The sequence below is a fragment of the Carettochelys insculpta genome, chromosome 11 (assembly GCF_033958435.1).
Source record: "Carettochelys insculpta isolate YL-2023 chromosome 11, ASM3395843v1, whole genome shotgun sequence".
NCBI lineage: Eukaryota > Metazoa > Chordata > Testudines > Carettochelyidae > Carettochelys > Carettochelys insculpta.
Genome location: NC_134147.1, coordinates 49,849,561 through 49,876,952, shown reverse-complemented (window position 1 = coordinate 49,876,952; position 27,392 = coordinate 49,849,561). Strand labels below are relative to the sequence as shown.

Genomic DNA, 27,392 nt, shown 5'->3' with positions numbered 1-27,392 from the left:
TCCCGGCCCTGAGGGGGTGCAGAGGTGCAGAGGTCCCAGCCCTGGGGGTTTCACAGGTGCGGAGGTTCCAGCCCTGTGGGGTTCACAGGCGTGGAGGTCCCGGCCCTGAGGGGGTGCAGAGGCGTGGAGGTCCCAGTCCTGGGGGGTTCACAGACGCTGAGGTCCCGGCCCTGGGGTGTGCAGAGGCACGGAGGTCCCAGCCCTGGGGGGTTCACAGGCATGGAGGTTCCAGCCCTGTGGGGTTCACAGGTGTGGAGGTCCCGGCCCTGAGGGGGTGCAGAGGCGCGGAAGTCCCGGCCCTGGGGGGTTCACAGACGCTGAGGTCCCAGCCCTGGGGGGTTCACAGGCATGGAGGTTCCAGCCCTGTGGGGTGCACAGGCGTGGAGGTCCCCGCCCTGGGGGGATCACAGGCGCTGAGGTCCCGGCCCTGGTGGGTTCACAGGCGTGGAGGTCCCGGCCCTGGGAGGGTGCAGAGGTGGAGGTCCCGGCCCTGGGGGGTTCACAGGCGTGGAGGTCCCGGCCCTGGGGTCCCTGGGGAGGGCTCAGCTGCACACCCACTGGCAGGCGGGACCAGTGCTCGGCGTGTGCCCTCACTTTCAAGCTTGTCAGCAGGATTTTCTGGGCCAGGCGTTCGTGGCTCTGGGCGAAGTGATCGGATCCCAGCGGAGCCGCTTGGAGAGACCCCTCACGTGAGCTTTCTGTCCCTGCTGCTGGGGGCTGGGGGAGGGGCTGGAGCCAGAGCGCCTGTACCCCACCTGCTGTCCCCACAGCCCCCCACAGCCCAGAAGTCTGCATCTCCAGCTGGCCAACAGCCATCTCCGCACGTCCCCTGGCCAGCCGCTCCCCACCCCCCCGAGCTGCCCCCAGGCAGCCCACCCTGCCCCCACGGGACCCACAGCCAACCAGTCACTGCTCTGCACATGCCCCACCCACCACGTAATTCCTGTCCCCTCATGTGCTGCCTCCCCAGCCAGCCATTCTCTGCCCCCCCATTCCACCCCACAGCTGGTGTCTCCAGCCGCATCGCTCCCCTGCTGGGAGCTCCCCCACGTCAGTGCCTGCCCTGTGGCACTGTAATAATATGGGGGGGTTCTGGGCCAACCTGAGAGAACCTGCCCTGGGCAAGTTGCTTAAAGCCAGGCTATGTACAGCCCAGGATGGGGTCTCGGGCTCAGTAAGGCAAACCAATCAGCCACGAAAGCACCTTCGCCAGTCCCCCTGGCCAGCCAGAGGCCACACAAGCAAACCCACCGACTGCCCAGCTGCTCCTAGTGCCCAAAGCAGCAATACTCCTCACTCAGGCGAGAGGTTAGGAGAACCTATTTCTCCAAATCCAGACAGATTCTTCCAGACCCCAAAGGGCACAGCTACGTTCCCTGGTCAATATACACTCAGCTCTTACCCAAACCAGCACACTGGGACAACCCTTTACAATCTAAAGCCTAAAGGCTTATTAACAAAGAAAGACAGAACAGGGTGAGAGAGAAAACTTTTGAAGTGATACATTACATACGTCAGTTAAAGCTATTGATGCAGGCCAGTGATGGTACAAACTACTATTCTTGAGAGCCTCTGCAATACATCCTGTGAGGGATGGGCCCCTAGTCCACACAGGCTTAGGTCATGAAGAATGAAGAACGACATGATCACTACCAGGGACCTCTTATAGACTTGCCATGTGGGTGGAAAAACCCTTTCTTCTTCTCGGAGGCAATGGAGGACCACCCGATCAGGTGGCCTGCTGGGGCATTCTGCCATTGGTGGCTGGGTTAGCCAGCATGTCTCAGTCAATTTCCATAAGATGTGGAGCCCACATCTGGGTATCTGGTTTCTGTTCTTCTGTTCAGCTGATGTCACCTTACTAGAGAGATGATCTCACTCCCCATTGTCAATTGCAGCACTTTAAAACATTTCTAATGCAGGAATAAAGGCAATACCTATAACTGTAAATACAAGCATGGCACAGATATACAAGTAGCATAAACAGATTCAGGGCATGCCCAGCTTTCAGAAGGCACCTCACGTGGTGCAAGATTTGATGCAAATCTGGTACAGTGATCACCAAAACGGTTTTATAATTATTATAAAAATACAGTAACATCACAGACACCCACTGCCAGGAGCTCCACCCACCCAGCGCCCTGCCCTGCCCTGCCCTGCCCTGCCCTACAGCTCCCCCTGCTGGGAGCTCCACCCACCCAGCATCCTGCCCTGCCCCGCCCCACAGCGCCCCCTGCCCGGAGCTCCACCCACCCAGCACCCTGCCCTGCCCTGCCCTACAGCTCCCCCTGCTGGGAGCTCCACCCACCCAGCATCCTGCCCTGCCCCGCCCCACAGCACCCCCTGCCCGGAGCTCCACCCACCCAGCGCCCTGCCCTGCCCTGCCCTGGCCTGCCCTACAGCTCCCCCTGCTGGGAGCTCCACCTACCCAGCATCCTGCCCTGCCCTGCCCTACAGCTCCCCCTGCTGGGAGCTCCACCTACCCAGCATCCTGCCCTGCCCTGCCCTACAGCTCCCCCTGCTGGGAGCTCCACCCACCCAGCATCCTGCCCTGCCCTGCCCTACAGCTCTCCCTGCTGGGAGCTCCACCCACCCAGCGCCCTGCCCTGCCCTGCCCTGCCCTGCCCTGCCCTACAGCTCCCCCTGCTGGGAGCTCCACCCACCCAGCATCCTGCCCGGAGCTCCACCCACCCAGCGCCCTGCCCTGCCCTGCCCTGCCCTGCCCTGCCCTACAGCTCCCCCTGCTGGGAGCTCCACCCACCCAGCATCCTGCCCTGCCCCGCCCCACAGCACCCCCTGCCCGGAGCTCCACCCACCCAGCACCCTGTCCTGCCCCGCCCCACAGCACCCCCTGCCCGGAGCTCCACCCACCCAGCACCCTGCCCTGCCCTGCCCTGCCCTGCCCTACAGCTCCCCCTGCTGGGAGCTCCACCCACCCAGCATCCTGCCCTGCCCCGCCCCACAGCTCCCCCTGCCAGAAGCTCCACCTACCCAGCATCCTGCCCTGCCCCGCCCCACAGCACCCCCTGCCCGGAGCTCCACCCACCCAGCACCCTGCCCTGCCCTGCCCCACAGCACCCCCTGCCCGGAGCTCCACCCACCTAGCATTCTACCCTGCCCCGCCCCACAGCGCCCCCTGCCCGGAGCTCCACCCACCCAGCACCCTGCCCTGCCCTGCCCCACAGTGCCCCCTGATGGGAGCTCCACCTACCCAGCATCCTACCCTGCCCCATAGCACCCCACAGTGCCCCCTGCTGGGAGATCCACCCACCCAGAGCCGTGCCCTACTCCACAGCTCCCCCTGCCCAAGCGCCCTGCCCTGCCCCGCCCCACAGCGCCCCCTGCCCGGAGCTCCACCCACCCAGCACCCTGCCCTGCCCTGCCCTACAGCTCCCCCTGCTGGGAGCTCCACCCACCCAGCATTCTACCCTGCCCCGCCCCACCTGCCCGGAGCTCCACCCACCCAGCACCCTGCCCTGCCCTGCCCCACAGTGCCCCCTGCCGGGAGCTCCACCTACCCAGCATCCTACCCTGCCCCATAGCGCCCCACAGTGCCCCCTGCTGGGAGATCCACCCACCCAGAGCCGTGCCCTACTCCACAGCTCCCCCTGCCCAAGCGCCCTGCCCTGCCCCGCCCCGCCCCGCCCCACAGCGCCCCCTGCCAGGAGCTCCACCCACCCAGCGCCCTGCCCCACAGCATCCACTGCTGGGAGCTCCGGCCAATGACTTGCTCTTCAATGGGTTGAGCTGCTGATTTCATTTCCACCTCCCCATTGGCTAGTCGCTGGTGGGGCCGACCGGCACGGGGGTGTGGGGCGAACAGCCAGACCGCGGCAGCTGTGCTCCGTCCTGCCAGCGCTGCACTAAGGGGGTGTTTCTTGTCCCAGGGGGATCCCCGGGAAGAAGTGTGGGGCCATCCTGCTGTCAGCTGAGGAGCTCAGCAACTGCCGGGTGAGGGAGTCATCTCGGCCACCGCGCGGCAGGGCTCACAGGGGCCGTGCTGGGAGGTCCAGGGGCGTGCGGAGCCTGGGCACAGAGCCCTTGCTCAGGTCACGCTCCCCACCTCAGCGGGCTGAGGGCCAGGCCTACAGGCTCTGAGCATCCATGTGCCTCAGCCGGCCACGTGGGCAGCTCCTCGGGCCCAGCCGCTGTAAGGGCCAGGCGCTGGCAGGCAGGAGGAGCTGTGCCTTGTCCCAGCTTCCTAGCCACCCCAGCCGGGCTGCTGCATGGGCGCCTGTGCCCATGGTCCTGGGCTCTTCCCTCAGCACCAGCGGGGTAACCGTGCTGAGAGCCGGGGCGCTCCTGGGGCTAAGTAACCTGCCCCCGAGGCCAGGCCCCCCAGAAGGGCACCATGCTGGGACAGGGCTGTCTCCAGAGCAGGGGTCTCTTCCAGCCTGGGGAGTTTCACACAGGCTGAGCTGTGGGCAGCAGCTGGCGGGTGGGGCCCAGGCCGAGCTGGAGGCAGGAGGGGGCCCAGCATAAGCTGGGGGCAGGAGGAGGCTCAGGTGGGGTGGGACAGGGCCCAGGTGGAGCCGGGGGGGCGGGAGGGGTCCCGGGCGGAGCCGGGGGGGCGGGAAGGGGCCCAGGCCGTGATCGGGGCGGGAGAGGGCCCAGGCAAAGCCAGGGGCAGGAGGGGGCCCTGGCTGAGGCGGGAGGGGGCCCAAGCGGTGCCAGGAGCAGGAGGGGGCCCAGGCTGAGCTGGGGGCAGGAGGGGGCCCCGGCTGAGGCAGGAGGGGGCCCAAGCGGTGCCAGGAGCAGGAGGGGGCCCAGGCTGAGCTGGGGGCAGGAGGGGGCCCCGGCTGAGGCAGGAGGGGGCCCAAGCGGTGCCAGGAGCAGGAGGGGGCCCAGGCAGCGCCATGGGAGGAGGGGGTGGGAGGGGGCCCAAGAGGTGCTGGGGGCGGGAGGAGGCCCAGGCAGAGCCGCAGGCGGGAGGTGGGCAGGAGGGGGCAGGAGGGGGCGGGAGGGGGCCCAGGCCGAGCCGGGGGCAGGAGGGGGCCCCAGCTGAGGCGGGAGGGGGCGCAAGCGGTGCCAGGAGCAGGAGGAGGCCCAGGCACAGCCATGGGTGGGAGGGGGTGGGAGGGGGCCCAAGAGGTGCTGGGGGCGGGAGGGGGCCCAGGCAGAGCTGCGGGCGGGAGGTGGGCAGGAGGGGGTGGGAGGGGGCCCAAGCGGTGCCGGGGGCGGGAGGGGGCCCAGGCAGAGCCATGGGTGGGAGGGGGTGGGAGGGGGCCCAAGAGGTGCTGGGGGCGGGAGGGGGCCCAGGCGGAGTCGTGGGCAGGAGGGGGTGGGAAGGGGCGCAGGCAGAGCTGCGGGCGGGAGGGGGGCCCAGGCTGGGGCGGGAGGGGGTGGGAGGGGGCCCAGGCGGAGCCGGGGGCGGGAGGGGGCGGGAAGGGGTCCAGGCCAAGCCGGGGGCGGGAGGGGGCCCAAGAGGTGCTGGGGGTGGGAGGGGGCCCAGGCAGAGCCATGGGTGGGAGGGGGTGGAAGGGGGCCCAAGAGGTGCTGGGGGCGGGAGGGGGCCCAGGCGGAGTCGTGGGCGGGAGGGGGTGGGAGGGGGCCCAAGAGGTGCTGCGGGCGGGAGGGGGCGCAGGCGGAGCCGTGGGCGGGAGGGGGTGGGAAGGGGCGCAGGCAGAGCTGCGGGCGGGAGGGGGGCCCAGGCTGGGGCGGGAGGGGGCCCAGGCCGAGCCGGGGGCGGGAGGGGGCCCAAGTGGTGCTGGGGGCGGGAGGAGGCCCAGGCAGAGCCACGGGCGGGATGTGGCGCCGTGGTGGGTGCTGGCCTCCCCCCCGGCCTGGCTCTCGTAACGCACAGCCTGAGTGACTCCCGCCTCTCTCAGGACATCGTGACCATGCAGCTTTGCGCCAACAAGCTGGACAAGAAGGACTTCTTCGGGAAATCCGACCCCTTCCTCGTCTTCTCCCGCAGCAACGAGGACGGCACGTAGGTTGGGCTCGCCTGAGGCCTGCCGCCCCCCGCCCATGGGCATCGCCCCCGGGGCTGGGGCTCTGCCTGCCTGGGTGCCCTCAGCCCTGCTTCCCTTGCCTCCTGCAGGTTCACGATCTGCCATAAAACGGAAGTGGTGAAAAACACACTCAGCCCGGTGTGGGAGCCGTTCTCCATTCCCGTGCGAGCCTTGTGCAACGGGGACTACGACAGGTCAGGGCCGGAGCTGCGTCCCCGCGGCCCCCACCCGCACCGGGGACAGCGGCACCGAGCAGAGTGCGGCCGAGTGCCACACGGGGCCCTGCCGAGAGGCAGCCGTTTGGCATTGTCTGGGGGCGGCGAGGGGAGACGGCAGGACCCACAGAGGGGGAGAGGCAGCTCTTGGGCCTGGCCCAGCACAGACGGGCGAGTGGAGACCCAGGGAGGGGCTGGGGGAGCAGGTCCCTGGGGGGACAGTGGGGTCCCAGGGAGGGGCTGGGGGAGCAGGTCCCTGGCGGGCCGGTGGGGTCCCAGGGAGGGGCTGGGGGAGCAGGTGCCTGGGGGGACGGTGGGGTCCCAGGGAGGGGCTGGGGGAGCAGGTCCCTGGCGGGCCGGTGGGGGTCCCAGGGAGGGGCTGGGGGAGCAGGTCCCTGGCGGGACGGTGGGGTCCCAGGGAGGGGCTGGGGGAGCAGGTGCCTGGGCGGACGGTGGGGTCCCAGGGTGGGGCTGGGGGAGCAGGTCCCTGGCGGGACGGTGGGGTCCCAGGGAGGGGCTGGGGGAGCAGGTCCTGGCAGGATGGTGGGGTCCCAGGGAGGGGCTGGGGGAGCAGGTGCCTGGGCGGACGGTGGGGTCCCAGGGTGGGGCTGGGGGAGCAGGTCCCTGGCGGGACGGTGGGGTCCCAGGGAGGGGCTGGGGGAGCAGGTCCCTGGCGGGCCGGTGGGGTCCCAGGGAGGGACTGGGGGAGCAGGTCCATGGGGGGACGGTGGGGTCCCAGGGTGGGGCTGGGGGAGCAGGTCCCTGGGGGGACGGTGGGGTCCCAGGGAGGGGCTGGGGGAGCAGGTGCCTGGGGGGATGATGGGGTCCCAGGGAGGGGCTGGGGGAGCAGGTCCTGGCAGGATGGTGGGGTCCCAGGGAGGGGCTGGGGGAGCAGGTGCCTGGGCGGACGGTGGGGTCCCAGGGTGGGGCTGGGGGAGCAGGTCCTGGCAGGACGGTGGGGTCCCAGGGAGGGGCTGGGGGAGCAGGTCCCTGGGCGGATGGTGGGGTCCCAGGGAGGGGCTGGGGGAGCAGGTCCTGGCAGGATGGTGGGGTCCCAGGGAGGGGCTGGGGGAGCAGGTGCCTGGGCGGACGGTGGGGTCCCAGGGTGGGGCTGGGGGAGCAGGTCCTGGCAGGACGGTGGGGTCCCAGGGAGGGGCTGGGGGAGCAGGTCCCTGGCAGGACGGTGGGGTCCCAGGGAGGGGCTGGGGGAGCAGGTCCCTGGGCGGATGGTGGGGTCCCAGGGAGGGGCTGGGGGAGCAGGTCCCTGGGCGGACGGTGGGGTCCCAGGGAGGGGCTGGGGGAGCAGGTCCCTGGGCGGACGGTGGGGTCCCAGGGAGGGGCTGGGGGAGCAGGTCCCTGGGCGGACGGTGAGGGCCCAGGGAGGCGCTGAGGGAGCAGGTGGCTGGCAGGATAGTGGTGGGGCAGGGCAGGGCAGGGCCCTGAAGGCAGAGGTAGTAGCACAGGGGCTCCTATGCCCCCGTGGGGCTCTGCAGACCCATCCTAGGTGCTCACTAGCCCACTGCCTGTGCTTGTGTTTCAGGACAGTGAAAATAGATGTGTACGACTGGGACCGGGATGGAAGGTGAGGCCAGGCTGCCATGAGTGCTGCAGTACAACCCCCCCATGTCCCCCCCCACCATCCAGCCACTGCCGGGCCTCAGGGGCTGGTCCCAGGGCCTATGGGCCTATAGTCCCGATCGCTTGGCCCTTGGCCTGACGGGTTCCTGCCCTTCTCTGCCCTGCTGGTGTTGCCTGCTGGAAGTTTGCTGCCTCTGGGCCCCAGAGCTGCCCCTCTCTCATCCTCCAGCCACCCCCTTTCTGCTTTGCCTGCAAGACCACAAGTCCTAGTGAATACTGGGCTGGGAGCCAGGGCTGCTGGGATCTCTCCCCAGGCCAGGGGAGGCATGGGGGATCCAGTGGGTTGGAGTGAGGGGGCTTGGAAGCAGGACTCCTGGGTTCTCTCCCCAGCCAGAGAGGGTAGGGGTGTGGTGTGGGGCTGGGAGTCTGTACTTCTTGGTTCCCCACATCTGGGACTTGTGGCTGAAGGCATGAGCCACTCCTGCCAGGGTTAGAAGCTGACTTGTTGAGCTCTGAATGGCTGTGGTGCCCCACGACAGCACCGTGTGCAGCCGGCATGCAGGTTACACCCATTTCTGGGAGGGGGGTTAGAGCAGGGGGTGTCTCCTAGGTTCTGCCCATGCTGGATGTGTGACAGCCCCTGGGCCGTCTGCCCCACTGGTCTGAGAGGGTGACGTTCCTGTGCCCATTCTCTGCCCCACAGCCATGATTTCATCGGGGAATTTGCCACCAGCTACCGGGAGCTTTCCCGTGCTCAGAGCCAGTTCACAGTGTACGAGGTAAGGCCAGCTGCTACCCAGCCCCCCACTACCCCCCACACTTGGTTCAGGGGCTTGTAACAAGGGGGCTCTGGGGCACTGCTGAGAGTATCGATTCAGGGCAAATTACTTAGAGCCAGTGGTAGGTACAGCCCACAGCTGGGGGCCCCCATTACAGGGCCCCAAACCAGGCACCCAGAGCTTGTCTCTTCGCCACGTGGGCTAACAAGGAGCCACAGCTGCAGTCCTCTCAGTGTCACCCCTTGTGCAGCTCAGGCTCATCAGATAAACAGGCTCTTCCAAAGGATTCCAAAGGACCAGCCACTTTTCCAGGTCAATTTCTCGCTCAGGCTACGTCAGCACTATCAAATAGCGTCGGTTTTATTGAAGTCAGCTTTTGTCCACACATGTCCAGAAAGTCGGCATCATGTCTCTCCACTGCCTTAGCTCGGATCGACTGTGGCAGCAGTGCATTGTGGGTACCTAATCCACAGTGCCTGCAGCCCTGTTGCATTGTGGGTTGGGTTTTTTTGTCAGTGTATTATGGGACAAAAATGTGCCTCAAGTGCTTGTGGGTGTGTGACGTTGTCATCCCAGAGTGCAATGGCGCCCTGTGATAGAGTGGAGTGGGGTGTGAGACGCAGGCTGGATGTGTGTGCGACAAGCAGAGCAGCTCCCAGCTGTGATGGGGTTCGGGGTCCCCCAAGCTTTGCACCCCATCCGCAGGCAGGAGTGACTCTCACTCAGCAGGAGAACAGCGGGTTTATTAGCCGACAGGACACCGCGTGGTACAGAGGAGTCAGTGCAGCCAGCAGAAACAGCCAGTCCAACCCATGTTGGGGAGAGGAGGCCCAGAGGGGCCCCCAGAGCTGGGGCCTTGCCCCCTCCTTGGTCTTGCTCTCTCCCAGCCCCAACTAACTGCTTCCAACTCCCAGTTCCAATTCAAACCCCTCAGGCTCCACCTCCTCCTTTGTCTCCAGTACAAAGGTGTTACCTGGTTGTCAAGGTTGCCCACAGCAGGATACCCCCATCCTCTGTGAGCCCCTCACACACACACAGGTATCCCCCACTCCATCGCACCAGCGGCTAAGGATGACCCTGCGGCTATAACCTAGGCTGGCAGGTAACACCTCTGCCCTGAACAAAGAGGAGGGAGGAGCCAAGGTGGGTTTGAATCGGAGGCTGCAGTTAGAAGCTGGGGGGAGAGGGAGCTGGAAGGCAGCCAGCCTGGCGAGGGGGGAAGCTACACCCCAGAGGGGGCACCCCTCGGGCTCCTCTCCCCAGGACGGGTTGGAATGACTGTCTCTGATGGCTGCACTGACTCTTCTGTGAGAAACTGGGCCTCTGTCGCCTCATAAACTTCCTGTGCTACCCGCTGGGTGAGAGTCACTCCTGCCTGCGGCCGGGGTGCAGTGCTTGGGGACCCTGAACCCCATCACACACCCCTCTCCCTCAATCCCTCAGGTTGTTGGAGAGCAAATGGCCCAAGGAATTTCACGCCATTTTTCAGGCCATGTTCCCAAAGCCTCTTCCTGGCTCACAGCGCTGCACGGCGCTAGCACGAGTCTGAAGAGCTTAGCGCCATTGCACAGCGCGCTGTGGCCGCTTCCCGAAGCGTCATGTGGTATTTTATTAGACAAAGCCAGTGGGAGTATGAGGTGGACGAGGAGGATTTGGATGATGATACTGAAGAACTGGAGACCAGGAGTGCAGAGCTGCTGGCTGCACTGGATGCATTGCACACAGTGGAGCGCCGGTTCTGGAGACGTGAAACCAGCACACACTGGTGGGACCACATCATTTTGGAGGTCTGGGACGACCAGCAGTGGCTGCAGAACGTTTGCATGTACAAGGCCATTTTCATGGAATTTTGTGATTTTCTGTCCTCCACCCTGAAGTGCTGTGATACCAGAATGAGACCTGCTTTGACAGTTCATAAGCAAGTGGCAGTTGCTCTGTGGAAGCTTGCAATGCCCGACAGCTACCGGTCACTGGCAAATCAATTGGGGTGGGCAGATCTACGGTGGGGGTTGCAGGTAGCCAATGCAATCTGTGCCCATCTGATGCAGAAGACCGTGATTCTGGGAAATGTGCAGCACATAGTGGATGTCTTTGGTGCCATGGGGTTTCCTAACTGCTGTGGGGCAATAGGTGGAATGCATATCCCCCTCCTGGCCCTGGACCGCCTGGCCTCAGAGTACATAAACCACAAGGGGTACTTCTCCATGGTGTTGCAGGCATTGGTGAATCACAAAGGGCTTTCACTGATCTCTACATGGGATGGTTGAGAAAGGTACACAATGCACGCATCTTGAGAAATTCATGTCTGTGCAGAAACCTCCAAGTTGGGACTTTCTTCCCAGACCAGAAAAATCAAGATTGGCAACATGGAGATACCCATAGTTATACCGGGCAACCCAGCTTACCCTCTGCTCCCTTTGCTCAAGAAGCCACATACAGGCACCCTGAACTGCAGCAAGGAGCACTTCAACTAGAGGCTGATCAAGTGCAGAATAGTGGTGGAATGTGCCTTTGACAGTTCAAAAGCCAGATTCAGGTGTCTTTTGACCCATTTGGACCTTTGCACAGCCAACATCTCCACCATGGTTTCGGTGCACTACATTCTCCGTTACATTTGCACATCAAATTTCATGCTGTGATGGAGTGCGGGGAGTACATGTGTGAGTCAGGCTGGATGTCTGAGGCTAGCAGCAGCTCCCAGTGGCTAAGGATGACCCTGGGGCTACAACTGGCAGGTAACACCTCTGCCTGAACAAAGAGGAGGGAGGAGCTGAGCTGAGTTTTGAATCGGGGGCGGCAGTTAGAGGCTAGGGAAAGAGGAGCTGGAAGGCAGCCAGGAGAGGAGGAGGAAAGCTACACCCCAGAGGGGCACCCCTCGGGGGTCTTCTCCCCAGGACGGGTTGGAAGGACTGTCTCTGGCTGCTGTGCTGTCGCTTCTGGGAGAAACTGGGCATCTGTTGCCTAATAAACCTTCTGTTGTACCTGCTGAGTGAGAGTCAATCCTGCCAGCAGATGGGGTGCAGTGCAGGGGGACCCCTGAACCCCATCACACATGCCAGCCTGGGTGGCAGAGGCAGATGCCCTGGGCAGTGTTTATGAACAGCTGGACACAAGGGCAATGAGCAATCCACAGCCAGAAGCAATGAAAATCAGAGAAAATTTGAACAATAGCTTTATGACTGAGCAGACAGTCACATGAATCTGCTGCATTTAACTATTGTGATACCACCCCCACCTCCCGCAATGATGTGTGCTTGACCTTTATGAAAGCACCTCCAATTGCACCCCACTCCATGTAAACCAACAAACAACACTGGGGAGTGAGGGTTAAGGGGTGGAAAAAAGAAGGGAAGCCTGGTGTCACGTGTGGTGGAATGTGAGCCTTTTGAAGTGTGGCAAGGTCCTCCGGATGGACTGCCAGACTGTCCTTGCCCTCCTCATCTCCCGTGTTTGGAGCCCCCAAGGAGGGGAGAGTTTGGGCAGCACTGAGGGGAGGGTGAGGAGGTTGCATAACTCAAGTTCTGTGATAAGTGTCCTTCTGCAGTTCCAGCTTGAAATGCAGGATGTCGGTTTGCTCCTCGACAACTGTTGGCAGCACTGCCAAGTCCCTGTTCTTGCAGTGGAGGCTGCTTTGTTGCCACTGCTGGGTCCATTTGCTATGAGCAGCAGCTTGGGCTTGCTCCCTCTGTGCCTCTTGTCCTCTTTGGATCTTTTCCTCCTGCGCAGCTGTTACCCAATTCTGTTAGCCGGTGGCCAGGTAATGTGCGGTGAGGTACTCCCCTGGGTCCTAAGCAACCCAGTTTTTTACTGTTAGAGGAGGCAGGTCCTAGCACTCTCACCCACGGCCAGGCTGTAGTAACCAAACGGTTAAAGTTCTTTTTGTTGTGCCAGCTGTGTTGCAGTGACAAAAGGGTTAACAGCAGGGTCAGGCTCAGAGCTTAACTCATTACAAGTTTATTTAAGCTACAGTTATAAGCGTGCAGTTACAAAAGGCTATTGTTTACTTCTTATATGCTAGCAAAGTACAGGTGTTAACAAGTTACGTTACAATCCAATACAAAGATATCTGTTACCATCTAACACAATGATATCTTGACACTAGTTACAGAGCTCTAATTCTTTAGCTGTGCACAAAAACAAGTCAGAGACCTAGCATGGGTGTATCTTACCCTCTCTGCGTCTCTCGATACCAGCGTAGCCAAGCTGGATCGGTCACTCAATTCCGCGGAAAGACGAATACGAGGTTGGGCGTCCCCAGCTGTGGACCTCGGGAGGCAATCACCTGACCCGACCAGCAGGTAGTTGGTGGAATGCACTCAAAGGTAGAGTTCTGCTGGGCCCATCTTTTATACCCCTCTGGGTTACGTATTCTCTTTCTTATCTATGGTGCCAGATCATACTGGTCTGTCTTTGTGACACCAGTTTGTTACAAGGGCATTTCTTACTTAGTTTGCACTTGTAAGACAAGAGATAAGCAATTTAGGAGTACAGGACATTCTTTTGTGCGGGCAGGGCACGTCCCCTTCTGGGGTGATTGTGTGTGTGTGTGTGCATCATATCGATCAATGCCAGCTGGGGTGATTTCTGAGGGTCCCCCCCCAACCCTTGTTGACAGTCTGGCCTGTTAGCCTTCCATCTGTACTTTCTGCTTCTCAGGGTCACGATAAGCCAGCATATCTGGGCCTCAATGAGGGCATCAAAGACTGTGCTGTCAGCAGCCATTTCCGTGCCCTGTGTGCTCCTCGGTGGGGGGTGTGATGGAGTGGGGGATACCTGTGTGTATGTGAGTGGCTCACAGAGGGTGTGGGGCTCCTGCTGAGGGTAACCCTGACGACCAGGTAACACCTTTGTACTGCAGACAAAGGAGGAGGTGGAGTCTGAGGGGTTTGAATTGGAACTGGGAGTTGGGAAGCAGTTAGTCTGGGCTGGGAGAGAGAGACAAAGGAGGGGGCAAGGCCCCAGCTCTGGGGGCCCCTCGGGGCCTCCTCTCCTCAACATGGATTGGACTGGCTGTCTCTGCCTGCTGCACTGACTCTTCTGTACGATGCTGTGTCCTGTCGGCTAATAAACCCGCTGTTTTCCTGCTGAGTGAGAGACTCTCCTGCCTGCGGACAGGGTGCAGAGCTTTGGGGACCCCAGAACCCCATCACACTGGTGTCAGAAGTGGGATGTTCTGCACCCTGAGGATGGAGCATCCAGCAGTAAGTGACCGGGGCCCTGGAAGAAGTGGGGCCTGCGAGACCCAGGTGTGCTGAAGGGCAGTGAGGTGCAGTTCCCCAAGGCGGAGGGGCCTGCGGCCGAACCCAAGCAACTGCGGTTGTGGTCCTCGAGAGGGGGTGTCACACCCGAGGAGGGGTTACTCCTGGGAATCTGTTGGAGTCAGTCCCAGAAGGTGGAGGGGCCGAGAGCCCAACCCCCAGGAACAAGTGACCCCTGAGGAGGCTGACGCTGAATGAGTCCTTCCCAAGACAGGGTGCTCATGGTCCCTGAGAGCGGGTGTCACACTGAAGAAGGGGTTCCGCTGGGAGTCTGTTGGAGTCGTCCCAGAGGGCAGAGGGGCCTACGGCCTAACCCTGGGCAGCTTGTGACCTGCAAGGAGCCTGGCACACTGAAGGGATTCTTCCAGGAATCGTGGGGTGCGGAGGGCATCAGCCTGAGAGCCTGCGACCACGCTGAGCAACTCCGCTGTGAAGTGGCAGCACCTGGAAACCGAATCGAGATTAAAGAAGCTGGACAAGGCAGCATGGATGTGCAGTGGCAGAGCTGAGGGCTGGGGAGAATCCTGCAGAGGTGAGCCCGAATCGGGGCAGGGAACCCTGGACTGCATGGAGCTCTGAACCGAGTGGCCTGCCACAGCTCAAGGAGGGAAGGAGCGATTCCAACCCATCATCTACTAGTGGCCAAGACAGACCTGCGACGCGTTTTCCAGGCCTGGGCCGAGGAAGGTGCCTGTGTGTCTGTGCAGGAAAGCAGCTGATCCACTGGGAATGGCAAGTTGTCTGTGAGAGAAGCTGCTTCACCTTCTGTGTGTGTGTGGAGACCAGCGGGGGGGCTGGGACAAAGGAGAGAGTGTCTCCCATTGTCTGTCTGTGTTGAACAGCAGCAGCAGCCTGGGGAGAGAGCAGAGCCTGCATTTGGAAAAGGTGCCAATGAGGAAACTAGCCCATTGTCTGAGGAAGATTCACCAGCCTAGGATGGCTGGAGAAGGATCCACCAGAAAACAGCATTCCAGGTGTGTCTCTGAATCCAGCCATGGGGGCTGGAGCAGAGGGAATGGCTCCGGGATGGGGCAGTGGTATCCCTGCTAAGGACGCTGGTCCTTGGTACGAGAAAAGTGCTTCTGCTTCTGGGGAAGTGACTCCTTTGCCTGAGCCTGTGGGGGCTCGAGATGGAGCCAAGATCCCAGAGCTGGATCTGAGGGCAGCTGAAGCCCAGATGGGAAGTGGGCCTACCTCTGTGTCTCTCAGGGGGGATAATGCTTTAACTTGGTCTAATCCAGTTAGTATCATCAGGGAATCCCAGAGACCAGACGATTCTGGTACTTGTTCTTTGCCTGATGCTGAGGTGTTACTGGGAGGGGGTGAGAGGACTCTGTCCTACCAGAGTCATCCTCTCGCCAGGACACAAGAACAGACGGGCAATGGAGTTATGCTGACTGATGAAGATAAAGGATCTGGTAGCAGAAGGGAGGAAAGGGACCCTAATCTTCTGTCCGGTGGTACTGGCTGTCTGCCTGGAGGGGGATTATGTGGGAATCTGCCTGATGGGCCAGAAGTGATCCTGGGTGTAGGTGAACCCCAGGAGCTGGTTGTGGCTCAAGGGAGCAGTGCCCCTGTGGAGCCAGACAGGGGTGAGTTATTGTTTGGGGGAGCTCTTGAGGAAGAGAATTTCCCTGAAACTTTTCCTGACCCGTCTGTGGGGACTGCAGAAAATGGGAGTGAGGTGGAGGAGAGTGAACAGGAAAGGTGCTTGTCTGTGAGAGCCGGAGCAGCCCTTTGCGTGGGGAGAAGTTTGTGTCAGCTCCTGATGGCCAGGACCTGCCCGAGTGTGAAACCACTGGCTGTGCTCTGTAAGGGTCCAAAGCAGGCAGGGTAAAGGTTTCTCAGGAATTGGAAGTTGATGCAAGTAAAGTGAAAACTATCAGGGAGTGTGAGCAGCCCTGTGAGAACCAAGTAAAACCGCTGCACAGCCAATCTCTGTAGGATGCAGGAGAGGGCCAGCAATTCCCCATCTCCAGATGGTGGAAACACTTATATTCTCACACTGGACTCCACTTCTGATTCCATGGGGAGGCAGTAGTTGGAGGGGGAAGGACAAAGGAGCTTTGGGCCTGGTGGGCCAGTAAGGGATAAACAGGGATTCCTTCATGTGGATTCTGCGTCTGGGACTCACAAAACAACTCTCAGAAAGCAGTTTGGTTTGCAAATTTCCAGACTGGCTGGAAGGGGGCCGTCTCCCTGAGATCATCAATGGCCCAGCTCTTGTTAGAAGGGAGGGTGTGATGGGGTTCTGGGGTCCCCCAAGCTCTGCACCCTGTCCGCAGGCAGGAGAGTCTCTCACTCAGCAGGAAAACAGCAGGTTTATTAGCCGACAGGACACAGCATCATACAGAGGAGTCAGTACAGCAGGCAGAGACAGCCAGTCCAATCCATGTTGGGGAGAGGAGGCCCCGAGGGGCCCCCGGAGCTGGGGTCTGGCCCCCTCCTTTGTCTCTCTCTCTCTCCCAGCCCAGACTCACTGCTTCCAACTCCCAGTTCCAATTCAAACCCGTCAGGCTCCACCTCCTCCTTTGTCTGCAGTGCAAAGGTGTTACCTGGTCATCAAGGTTTCCCTCAGCAGGAGCCCCACACCCTATGTGAGCCCCACACACACACAGGTATCCCCCACTCCATCACATCTCTCCCCCCTTCCAGACCGAACTGAGCGGGGTCACTCAACTGGTGACCTGGGGAAGTTCGGGGCTCTCCCCTTGTGACAGGGCATCAGCTGTACCCTCTGTTCTCCCCTCGATGTGCACCACCTCCACGTCATAGTCCTGCTGGGGGAGGCTCCAAGTCAGGAGCTTGGTCTTGGCCCTTTTCATGTGATGCAGCCAGGCAAGTTCCTTTAGTTCCCTTGGGTTGGTTGGTCTCGCTGCTTCGGCCCCGGTCCGTCAGCGACGTTCTCAAGTCGGGCGGGCAGAGCCCATACAGATGCTGCAGCACCAACAGATCAAACAGGTCTTTTGTGGTCTGGGTCCTGCCCCATCTGACCACCAGTCCATACAGCTGCTCCAGCCAATGTCTGGAATTCAGTTACAGTCCAGTAACGGAAGGTACAAATGCTTCCGTCCTTGGCATTTAGCCAGACCACCACAATGGTTGTGTGCCTCAGTTTCCCCTTCCATGCCACACAATAGGTTTGGAATGTTCCTTCTCATGTGAGAGGTTGCAAGACCCTGTCTGGCTCCACAGGGGAACTGCTCCCTTGAGCCACAACCAGCTCCTGGGTTTCAGCTACGCCCAGGATCACTTCTGGCCCATCAGGCAGATTCCCATGTAATCCCCCTCCAGGCAGACAGCCAGTACCACCGGACAGAAGGTCAGGGTCCCTTTCCTCCCTTCTGCTACCAGCTCCTTTATCTTCATCAGTCAGCATAACTCCATTGCCCATCTGTTCTTGTGTCCTGGCGAGAGGATGACTCTGGTAGGACAGAGTCCTCTCACCCCCTCCCAGTAACACCTCAGCATCAGGCAAAGAACAAGTACCAGAATCGTCTGGTCTCTGGGATTCCCTGATGATACTAACTGGATCAGACCGAGTTAAAGCATCACCCCCCCTGAGAGACACAGAGGTAGGCCCACTTCCCATCTGGGCTTCAGCTGCCCTCAGATCCAGCTCTGGGATCTTGGCTCCATCTCGAGCCCCCACAGGCTCAGGCAAAGGATTCACTTCCCCAGAAGCAGAAGCACTTTTCTTGCACCAAGGACCAGTGTCCTGAGCAGTGACACCACTGCCCATCCCAGAGCCATTCCCTCTGCTCCAGCCCCCATGGCTGGATTCAGAGTCACACCTGGAATGCTCTTTCCTGGTGGTTCCTTCTCCAGCCACCCCAGGCTGGTGAATCTTCCTCAGACAATGGGCTAGTTTCCTCATTGGCACCTTTTCCAAACGCAGGCTCTGCTCTCTCCCCAGGCTGCTGCTGCTGTTCAACACAGACAGACAATGGGAGACACTCTCTCCTTTGTCCCAGCCCCCCGGCTGGTCTCCACACACACACAGAAGGTGGAGCAGCTTCTCTCACAGACAACTTGCCATTCCCAGTGGATCAGCTGCTTTCCTGCACAGACACACAGGGACCTTCCTCGGCCCAGGCCTGGAAAACTCCGCAGGTCTGTCTTGGCCACTAGTAGATGATGGGTTGGAATCGCTCCTTCCCTCCTTGAGCTGTGGCAGGCCACTCGGTTCAGAGCTCCATGCAGTCCAGGGTTCCCTGCCCCGATCCGGGCTCACCTCTGCAGGATTTTCCTTAACCCTCAGCTCTGCCACTGCACATCCACGCTGCCTTGTCCAGCTTCTTTAATCTCGATTCGGTTTCCAGGTGCTGCCACTTCACAGCGGAGTTGCTCAGCGTGGTTGCAGGCTCTCAGGCTGATGCCCTCTGCACCCCACGGCTACGTCTACACGTGCACCCAACTTCGAAATAGCTTATTTCGATGTTGCGACATCGAAATAGGCTATTTCGATGAATAACGTCTACACGTCCTCCAGGGCTGGCAACGTCGATGTTCAACTTCGACGTTGCTCAGCCCAACATCGAAATAGGCACAGCGAGGGAACGTCTACACGCCAAAGTAGCACACATCGAAATAAGGGAGCCAGGCACAGCTGCAGACAGGGTCACGGGGCGGACTCAACAGCAAGTCGCTCCCTTAAAGGGCCCCTCCCAGACACACTTTCATTAAACAGTGCAAGATACACAGAGCCAACAACTAGTTGCAGACCCTGTATATGCAGCACGGACCCCCAGCTGCAGCAGCAGCAGCCAGAAGCCCTGGGCTAAGGGCTGCTGCCCACGGTGACCACAGAGCCCCGCAAGGGCTGGAGAGAGAGTATCTCTCAACCCCCCAGCTGATGGCCGCCATGGAGGACCCCGCTATTTCGATGTTGCGGGACGCGGATCGTCTACACGTCCCTACTTCGATGTTGAACGTCGAAGTAGGGCGCTATTCCCATCCGCTCATGGGGTTAGCGACTTCGACGTCTCGCCGCCTAACGTCGATTTCAACTTCGAAATAGCGCCCAACACGTGTAGACGTGACGGGCGCTATTTCGAAGTTACTGCCGCTACTTCGAAGTAGCGTGCACGTGTAGACGCAGCCCACGATTCCTGGAAGAATCCCTTCAGTGTGCCAGGCTCCTTGCGGGTCACAAGCTCCCTGGGGTTAGGCCGTAGGCCCCTCCGCCCTCTGGGACCGACTCCAACAGACTCCCAGCGGAACCCCTTCTTCAGTGTGACACCCGCTCTCAGGGACCATGAGCACCCTGTCTTGGGAAGGACTCATTCAGCGTCAGCCTCCTCAGGGGTCACTTGTTCCTGGGGGTTGGGCTCTCGGCCTCGCCACCTTCTGGGACCGACTCCAACAGATTCCCAGGAGTAACCCCTCCTCAGGTGTGACACCCCCTCTCGAGGACCACAACCGCAGTTGCTTGGGTTCGGCCGCAGGCCCCTCCGCCTTGGGGAGCTGCACCTCACTGCCCGTCAGCACACCTGGGTCTCGCAGGCCCCACTTCTTCCGGGGCCCCGGTCACTTACTGCTGGATGCTCCATCCTCAGGGTGCAGAACATCCCACTTCTGACACCAGTGTGATGGGGTTCTGGGGTCCCCCAAGCTCTGCACCCTGTCCGCAGGCAGGAGAGTCTCTCACTCAGCAGGAAAACAGCAGGTTTATTAGCCGACAGGACACAGCATCATACAGAGGAGTCAGTACAGCAGGCAGAGACAGCCAGTCCAATCCATGTTGGGGAGAGGAGGCCCCGAGGGGCCCCCGGAGCTGGGGTCTGGCCCCCTCCTTTGTCTCTCTCTCTCTCCCAGCCCAGACTCACTGCTTCCAACTCCCAGTTCCAATTCAAACCCGTCAGGCTCCACCTCCTCCTTTGTCTGCAGTGCAAAGGTGTTACCTGGTCATCAAGGTTTCCCTCAGCAGGAGCCCCACACCCTATGTGAGCCCCACACACACACAGGTATCCCCCACTCCATCACATCGGGCACAGCCAGAGAGATCAGATTTCCACCCCAGGGGGCAAGGGAGAAGATTAGAACTTGATGGCGCTAAGAAAGGCCTCAGCCATTTATCCCCAAAATACCAGATTCTCAAGGATGTTGCACAAAGGTTGTGGTCTACCAAAGAGCAACGTAAATGTGCAGTTGCAATGGGTTTGTTCTGTTACTCACGCTGACTGCTGTAACCAAGGGGTGCTGCTCCCAAAAGCTGTAGAATTGTACCATGCACTGAATGTTTGGAAAGAGCCATTTGACATGATGACATTGATGTAGAAGCATGAGTTGTATGTTGAAGGAGTCTGTAACTCTGAAATGTCACCATTGTTCCCCGTAACTAGTCTTGCAACCTCTCACATGAGGAGGAACATTCCAAACCTATTGTGTGGCATGGAAGGGGAAACTGAGGCACACAACCATTTTGGTGGTCTGGCTAAATGCCAAGGGTGGAAGCATTTGTACCTTCCTTTACTGGACTGTAACTGAATTCCAAACATTGGCTGGAGCAGCTGTATGGACTGGTGGGCAGACAGGGCAGGGCCCAGACCAGAAAAGAACTGTTTGGTCTGTTGGTGCTGCAGCATCTGTATGGGCTCTGCCTGCCCGACTTGAGAACGTGGCTGACGGACCAGAGACAGAAGCAGGGAGACCGACCAACCTGAGGGAACTAAAGGGACTTGTCCAGCTGCATCACATGAAAAGGGCCAATACCAAGCTCCTGAGTTGGAGCCTCCCCCAGCAGGATTATGACGTGGAGGTGGTGCACATCAAGGGGAGAACAGAGGGTACAGCCGATGCCCTGTCACAAGGGGAGAGCCCCGAACTTCCCCAGGTCACCAGTTGAGTGACCCCGCTCAGTTCGGTCTGGAAGTGGGGAAAGATGTGATGGAGTGGGGGATACCTGTGTGTATGTGAGTGGCTCACAGAGGGTGTGGGGCTCCTGCTGAGGGTAACCCTGACGACCAGGTAACACCTTTGTACTGCAGACAAAGGAGGAGGTGGAGCCTGAGGGGTTTGAATTGGAACTGGGAGTTGGGAAGCAGTTAGTCTGGGCTAAGGGAGAGAGAGACAAAGGAGGGGGCCAGGCCCCAGCTCTGGGGGCCCCTCGGGGCCTCCTCTCCCCAACATGGATTGGACTGGCTGTCTCTGCTTGCTGTACTGACTCTTCTGTACGATGCTGTGTCCTGTCGGCTAATAAACCCGCTGTTTTCCTGCTGAGTGAGAGACTCTCCTGCCTGCGGACAGGGTGCAGAGCTTTGGGGACCCCAGAACCCCATCACAGGGGGTGCAGCGAGCAAGCTGGCTTGTAAGGGGGAGACTTTGTCTGGCTACAGCAGCACAGCAGTCCTGTCTCCCCGACTCACAACTTCCTTCATCATGCTCTGGGAAGTCTTCCCATAAATGCCCACATTTCTTTTGCTGCTTCAGTTTGCTCAGCACAGGTTCGTCACCCCACACAGAAATGAGATTCTGCATCTCCTGATGGTTCCATGCTGGGGCTCTTTTGCCACCCTGAGAACTCTGATCAGAACTAGAACCCTGGGAACTCATGACGGCTATGTGTGATTGCCCTGAGGTGCTCTCCTGAGGTGTGCTAGCCATGCTGGTGTGATGGGGTTCGGGGTCCCCCAAGCTCTGCACCCCGTCTGCAGGCAGGAGTGACTCTCGCTCAGCAGGAGAACAGCAGGTTTATTAGCCAACAGGGCACAGCATCGTACAGAGGAGTCAGTGCAGCCAGCAGAGACAGCCAGTCCCATCCATGCTGGGGAGAGGAGGCCCCGAGGGGCCTCCGGAGCCAGGGCCTTGCCCCCTCCATGGTCTCGCTCTCTCTCTCAGCCCAGACTCACTGCTTCCCAACTCCCAGTTCCAATTCAAACCCCTCAGGCTCCACCTCCTCCTTTGTCTCCAGTACAAAGGTGTTACCTGGTCATCTGGGTTACCCTCAGCAGGAGCCCCACACCCTCTGTGAGCCACACACACACACACACACACACACACACACACACACACAGGTATCCCCCACTCCATCACAGCTGGTCAGAAAAGAAATGAATTCAAATTCTCAGGCTTCCAGTAACCTTCTTCCTGCACACCTATAGAGCACTGGAGGTGAATGCAGTCAGAATGGACACCTGTGGGGCATTGTGGGACACCGCTAGGAAACCTCTAGAGGCCAATAAAATTGATTTAAAGTAACGCTGTTTCCATGTTAGCATTAATTTGACCATTTAAATTCAAACTTGGTGTTACACCACCTGGGAGGGGCAGGGCAAGAAAGTTGACGTTAGCGCCCCTTAAATTTGACCTAATGGTTTTTTTGATGAAGACAGTCGCATTGTAAAATCGAGATAAGTGCCTTAAAATTGACTTTATGGTGTAGTATAGACAGCCTCAGAATCTTACCCGTAAAGCATGCTGTGTCAGTCATTCAGACTTGAAAATCTAAAGAGGTAGGAAAGAAAGAACGAGAGCCACAGTGAAGCTGCATCTGCACTAAGCCGCTATTTTGCAGTAGCAGGTACAATTCAGAAGTAGCAGATGCCACTCACTACTTGGAAGTTGAAGTCAGAGCAGGTGCAGTGATGTCGAAATCGCTGGTCCGGCGAGAAGATAGCACACTGCTTCATCTAACATCGAAAACGACGTGTGTGGACGCTCCGCGTTCCGCTGCTTCGAAATAGCGGGGTCCGCCACGGCGGCAATCAGCTGGGGTGTGGAGCTGCGCTGCCCAGCCTCTGCAGGGCTCTATGGCATGTGTGAACAGCAGCTCTTAAAGCTCCACAGGCCCGGAAACCCCATGGCAGGAACCTGAGCGTGTGCAGGCAGCAGCCATCGCATGTGCTGTCCCTGCACACCCCAGCCAGGTCCCCAGCAGCCAATAGCAAGGGATGGAGACCAGCCAGCCACCCAAGTGCTTCCTCTCTGAGCCATCACAGGGCTCCCAAGCCTCCACCCGGTGGGGTAGGAAGCGCGGCCCCTCCTCGACCAAGGCCGAGCTCCAGGAACTGCTGGGGCTCTGGGACAACGAGGAGGTGCTCCACATAATGGGGAGCAAGCGGCTGCATTCACCCGGCTGGCTGAGGGCCTGACCGCCCGGCATCACCCTGTCCACACTCCTGGCCACATCTGTAGCAAGGGCAAGGAGCTGTACCAGAGTTACATCCGGTCCCAGGATTCAGCCAGCCAGTTGCGCGCTGCCCCTGCTGCTTGCCCGTATTCCCAGGAGCTCAGAGCCATCCTGGGCCCCTGGGACACCTCCTGCCCCGCAGCCATTCTGGACCCCGTGGCCAAGGAGACGCAGCAGGTCACAAAGCAGGAGCCAGGTCTGGGGGCCAGCCCTGCCACACCAGGGCGGCAGCCGGAGCAGGGCACTGAAGCAGAGTGGTCCAGCGAGGAGAGGGAGCTGGTGATGGACCTCCCCTCCCGCACCTCCAGCCAGGCATCCACTTGACGGGCTTCCCCCAACTGCAGCAGTGGACCCTCAGGTACGTACCCCACAGGGCACACCCCCCCCCAGGGCACGGGGTGGGGGCACCTAACATGACTGTGGGCCCCTCCACACCCCTGTCAGACTCTGGCCCAACCAGGCCCAAGCAGACCATGGCCCCAGGACAGCGGCACAGCTGCCAGTGCCTGTCAACACCTGCTCCCATGGGCAGCGCCGCGCCCTGCCCTGGGAGGCGGGGCAGACCGCACAAAGGGGCCGCCCACAGCCACCGCACCCACGGACGGGGGCAGGGACCCGGCGCCCACGAGGGGCTGGGGGGGGTGGGCCATGGGGCAGGGCTTGGTATTCATGGCCTTTTCCTCTCTCCCCCCATTTCTGCAGCTGTACCATCTGAGAGCCAGGAGAGCGTGGCACCATCCGTGGTCCCAGACAGCCACCGGGAGGAACCACCTGTGCTGGGACGGGCCTGCTCTGGCTGGAGCCAGAGGCAAACGGCTGGGGACCCGCTCGTGTCCACCTCCCTCAGGCGCCAGGTCAAACGTGCAGAGAGGCACCTCTGCTTTGAGGAGGAGGGGGAGGAGGAGGAGGCTGCCTGGTGCCGGGAAGCTCTCGCACACTTTCAACGACCTGGCGGCCTCATACTGGGAGCTGGTGGCCCGTCTGCCCCCTCCCTCCACCCCCCCCTTGCCCCTCCCGCTGCCCCTCCGGCCGTGGCCCCACCCAACAGCCCCCCAGGCGAGAAGCCCGCTGAGCCTGCACACCAGCCCAAGGCCAAGCCCTGGCCTTACTTGCCCGTGCTCCCCGCCCCGCCTCCAGTCTCACTGGGGACCCCGGATGGGGGTGTCGTGGGAGCTAGGGCCGGTGGGGGTTGCACCCCTCTACTCTCCCTTGGTTGCACCCCTCTACTTCCCATCCAAGTGCCCCCCCACCCCCTATAGATAGATGACACTCACCCCCACCATGTAAATAGTTTTCTTCGATGTTGTTTGTTAAACATACGTTTTATTCAAAGGTGCACTTGTTTTCAGGGCAGCAGTCACTGGGGCCCTTGCTCAAAGTATCGCCGCAGGGCCTCCCAGACGCTGATCCCATCTTGGTGGGCCTGACGGCTAGGGGTGGCAGCTGGCTGGGGTAGCCTGTGCTGGCCTCAACCGCCCACCCCTGCACAAAGGCCTCCCCTTTACTCCACAATGTGGCAGAGCATGCAGCGGGCGCCCACAACTGGGGGATGCTGAGAATGCCCATGTCCAGGTGGGCGAGGGGGGCAGCGTCACCACCCCTTCAGGTGGCCAAAGGTGCGCCCAACCACCTGGCAGACATGGTTGAGCTGCCCATTGAACCGCTCCTGGCTGGTGGTGAGGTGGCCCATGTACAGTGTCATGAGCCAGGGCTGGAGTGGGTAGGTGGCGTCAGCCACCAGGCAGAGGGGCACGGTGGTTTCCCCCAACAGGATCTGCCTCTGGGGGATGTAGGTCCCCTCCTCCAGCCACTGGTACAGGCCCAAGTTGCGGAAGACGTGCGCGTCATGGGTGCAGCCAGGCCAGCCCACATAAGTCCTGGAACTGGCCTCAGCTGTCCACCGTGGCCTGCAGGCCAATGCAACGGCAGCCCTTCCAGTTTATGAATTGGCCCCTGCTGTGCTCTGGGGCAGGAATGGGGATGTAGGTCCCGCTGAGGGCCCCAAAACAATTCAGGAACCCCAGTGCTGTGAAGCCTGGACGCAACCATTGCAGGTCACCTGTGTGTGGGGCAGGCAGCTGCTCTCCCCACGGGCCGGCTCTGGGGCAGGGAGCTGCTCTCCCCACGGGCCGGCTCTGGGGCAGGGAGCTGCTCTCCCCACGGGCCGGCTCTGGGGCAGGGAAGTGCTCTCCCCATGGGCTGGCTCTGGGGCTGGTGGGCATTTGCTGAGCTGGGTGGCTGTACTGAGGGGTTCACTCGTGTGGCATGTGCTGCTGGGTTGGGGGTCCAGAAGAGGATCTCGCCTGCAGGGTTTAAACCACAGCGTAGGATGCCCAGGGGTCTGGTGGCCCACAGCTGGCAACTGCCAGGAAGTACCAGGGAAGGCTGGTGGCCTGGTGGGGGCTGTCAGGCATGGGGCAGGGACCAGCCAGGAGCAGGGTCTGGGCTCTCAGGCGTGGCTGGGGTTGTCGGAGGGGAATGTATCAGGACCAGCCGGGGTCAGCTGCCAGGAATGAGGGACGGGGATGCTGGCAGCACAGGGCTGTCGGTGGGGGGCGGGGATGGGTGTCAGGAGTGGGGGGCTGTTGGTTGGGGCGGGGAGGCAGGAGCAGTGGGAGGTGGGGGGATGGTCAGGAACGGCGGCGCATGTCGGTACAAGGCCTGGGCTAGTGGCATCGGTCAGGAGAAGCTGGGGGCTGTTGACGGGCGGGCGCGTGGGGATGGAAGGTGGCAGGAGAGGCAAGGGGCAGGTTGCTCTTGTGGTGCCTGAGCTGTCCCTAGTCTATGCAGACTGAAGGACGCCTGCTGCTGCTGCTACCTGAGCTGAGCCTCTGCTCCCGCAGGTGTTAAATCCGAAGAAGAAATGCAAGAAGAAGAAGTACGTCAACTCCGGAACGGTGAGTGAACCTGCCCCGGTCCCACTGCCCCTTGGGGACACCTCACCGTGCCCTCCCTGGCCATGCGTGTCCCACACCCGCTGCCTCCAGCTCTGCTGCCTGGGGCGTGGAGGAGGTTTCGCGGCGGGGGGCCTCTGTGGCAGGAGCGAGGTCTGCTGGCGAGTGCCCTGGGCAGAGCGGCGCATCGGGGGCTTCTCTGGAGGCCGGGCTCACGCTCGGTCTCCAGCGAAGTGCTGTGACGTGCGGCTTGTCTCCACACCAGCGAGGTGCGTGCTGTGTGCGGCTGCTGGAGCGCTTCCCGAGCAGCTGCCCGTGGGCTCACCATGGAGCCAGCATGGTGCTCGCATACGACCCTGCCGATCTGACCCCATCAGCTCCTCCTCTCCTGTATGACAGTTGTTGGAACTGGGGGGGCTCTTGCTTCCCATGTGCTCCCCTCACTCCTTGCTTCTCTGTTGGTAGCAGGTGAAATAGGGCAGGGTTCTGGGCACAGCTGAGAATCAACCCAGGGTGTCTGCTTAAAACCAGGCCACTCAGAGCCCAGGCTGGGACTTCCTCCTACTAAGGCAAATATCCCCAGCCCCGAGTGTACCCCCGCCAACCCCCCTGGCCAGCCAGAGGCCCCCCAGGCAAACCCACCGAGCTCCCAGCCGCTGGCCCTGCCCGTCCAGCAGCCCCCTGCTCAGATGAGAGGTTCTTAAAACCTTTTTCACCAAATCCACACAGATTCACCCAGGCCCCAAAGGCTCCAGCCACAGTCCCAGGTCAATGTACACTTGGATCTTACCCAAAACAACTCACTTACCAATGCGTCAGATCGAACCATCTCAAGGTTTATTAACAAAGAAAGCAAAACCGGTGAGAGAGCAGAAGGGTGTTAGCGGCACTTTACACACAGCCATTACAGCTACTGATGCAGCCAGCAACGTTCTCTGCTGAGTCGTGAAAGTCCATCCCCCAGGGGTAAAAGCCCAGGTTACGTGGTTTTAACTAGCAGCGAATTGTAGATTGGGCCGACGGGGGTCAGCATGCTGGACCGTGGAACCTGGGACAGGATCAGAGACAAAAGACTTGTCCCGCAGAGGGACGCTGCTTGGCCCCGTTTATAGTTTTCTCCTGTGGCGAGAAGCAGCCCTTTCCTCTTCCCATGGGCCCTGCAGGGTCGGTGTCGTCCCACCCAGGGGAGCCGCTGTGGCCAAGTGCCGTTGGTCGCTCGTTTTGCCAGCGCGCCCCCGTCACTTCCATGGCGAGCGGGTTGGATGTCTGGGGGGCTGATTTCAGTGCCTTGGCTCAGCCCAGGTCACCTGACCGGCGGTCTGCATCCCGGGGGCTGAGCCGTTGTTTCCCATCCGGCCTCCTGGCTGGGGTGGCCGTCGCGCCTCCCGTGCGGTATGTTATCACTAGAGCACTGGGAATGTAACCACAGGGCTGAAATCGCCAACTCCCCGACGCGCACGGCACGGAAGAAGGAGTGCACAGATTCAGGGCGTCGGCGGCGCCCGTCAGGCCCCACCCACGGCCACGCTTGGGGCCGCCAGATGTAGGGGGCGCGTGACAGGGCTCCGCACCCAGGACGGAAGT

At 60.9% G+C, this 27,392-nt stretch overlaps 1 protein-coding gene across 2 annotated transcripts in view; it reads left to right on the top strand.

Annotated features, from left to right (window-relative positions):
- Positions 1 to 635: 635 nt before the first annotated feature.
- The window catches only part of CPNE9 (copine family member 9), a 47,868-nt gene continuing 21,111 nt past the window's right edge, over positions 636 to 27,392 (top strand). For both annotated transcript variants that reach the window (XM_075005313.1, XM_075005312.1), the window contains exons 1-7: positions 636 to 689; positions 3,888 to 3,951; positions 5,829 to 5,932; positions 6,044 to 6,148; positions 7,710 to 7,751; positions 8,451 to 8,526; positions 25,758 to 25,811. In XM_075005313.1, the coding sequence (XP_074861414.1) occupies positions 5,841 to 5,932; positions 6,044 to 6,148; positions 7,710 to 7,751; positions 8,451 to 8,526; positions 25,758 to 25,811 (369 nt within the window). In that variant the 5' untranslated portion in view covers positions 636 to 689; positions 3,888 to 3,951; positions 5,829 to 5,840. The remainder of the gene's footprint in view (positions 690 to 3,887; positions 3,952 to 5,828; positions 5,933 to 6,043; positions 6,149 to 7,709; positions 7,752 to 8,450; positions 8,527 to 25,757; positions 25,812 to 27,392) is intronic.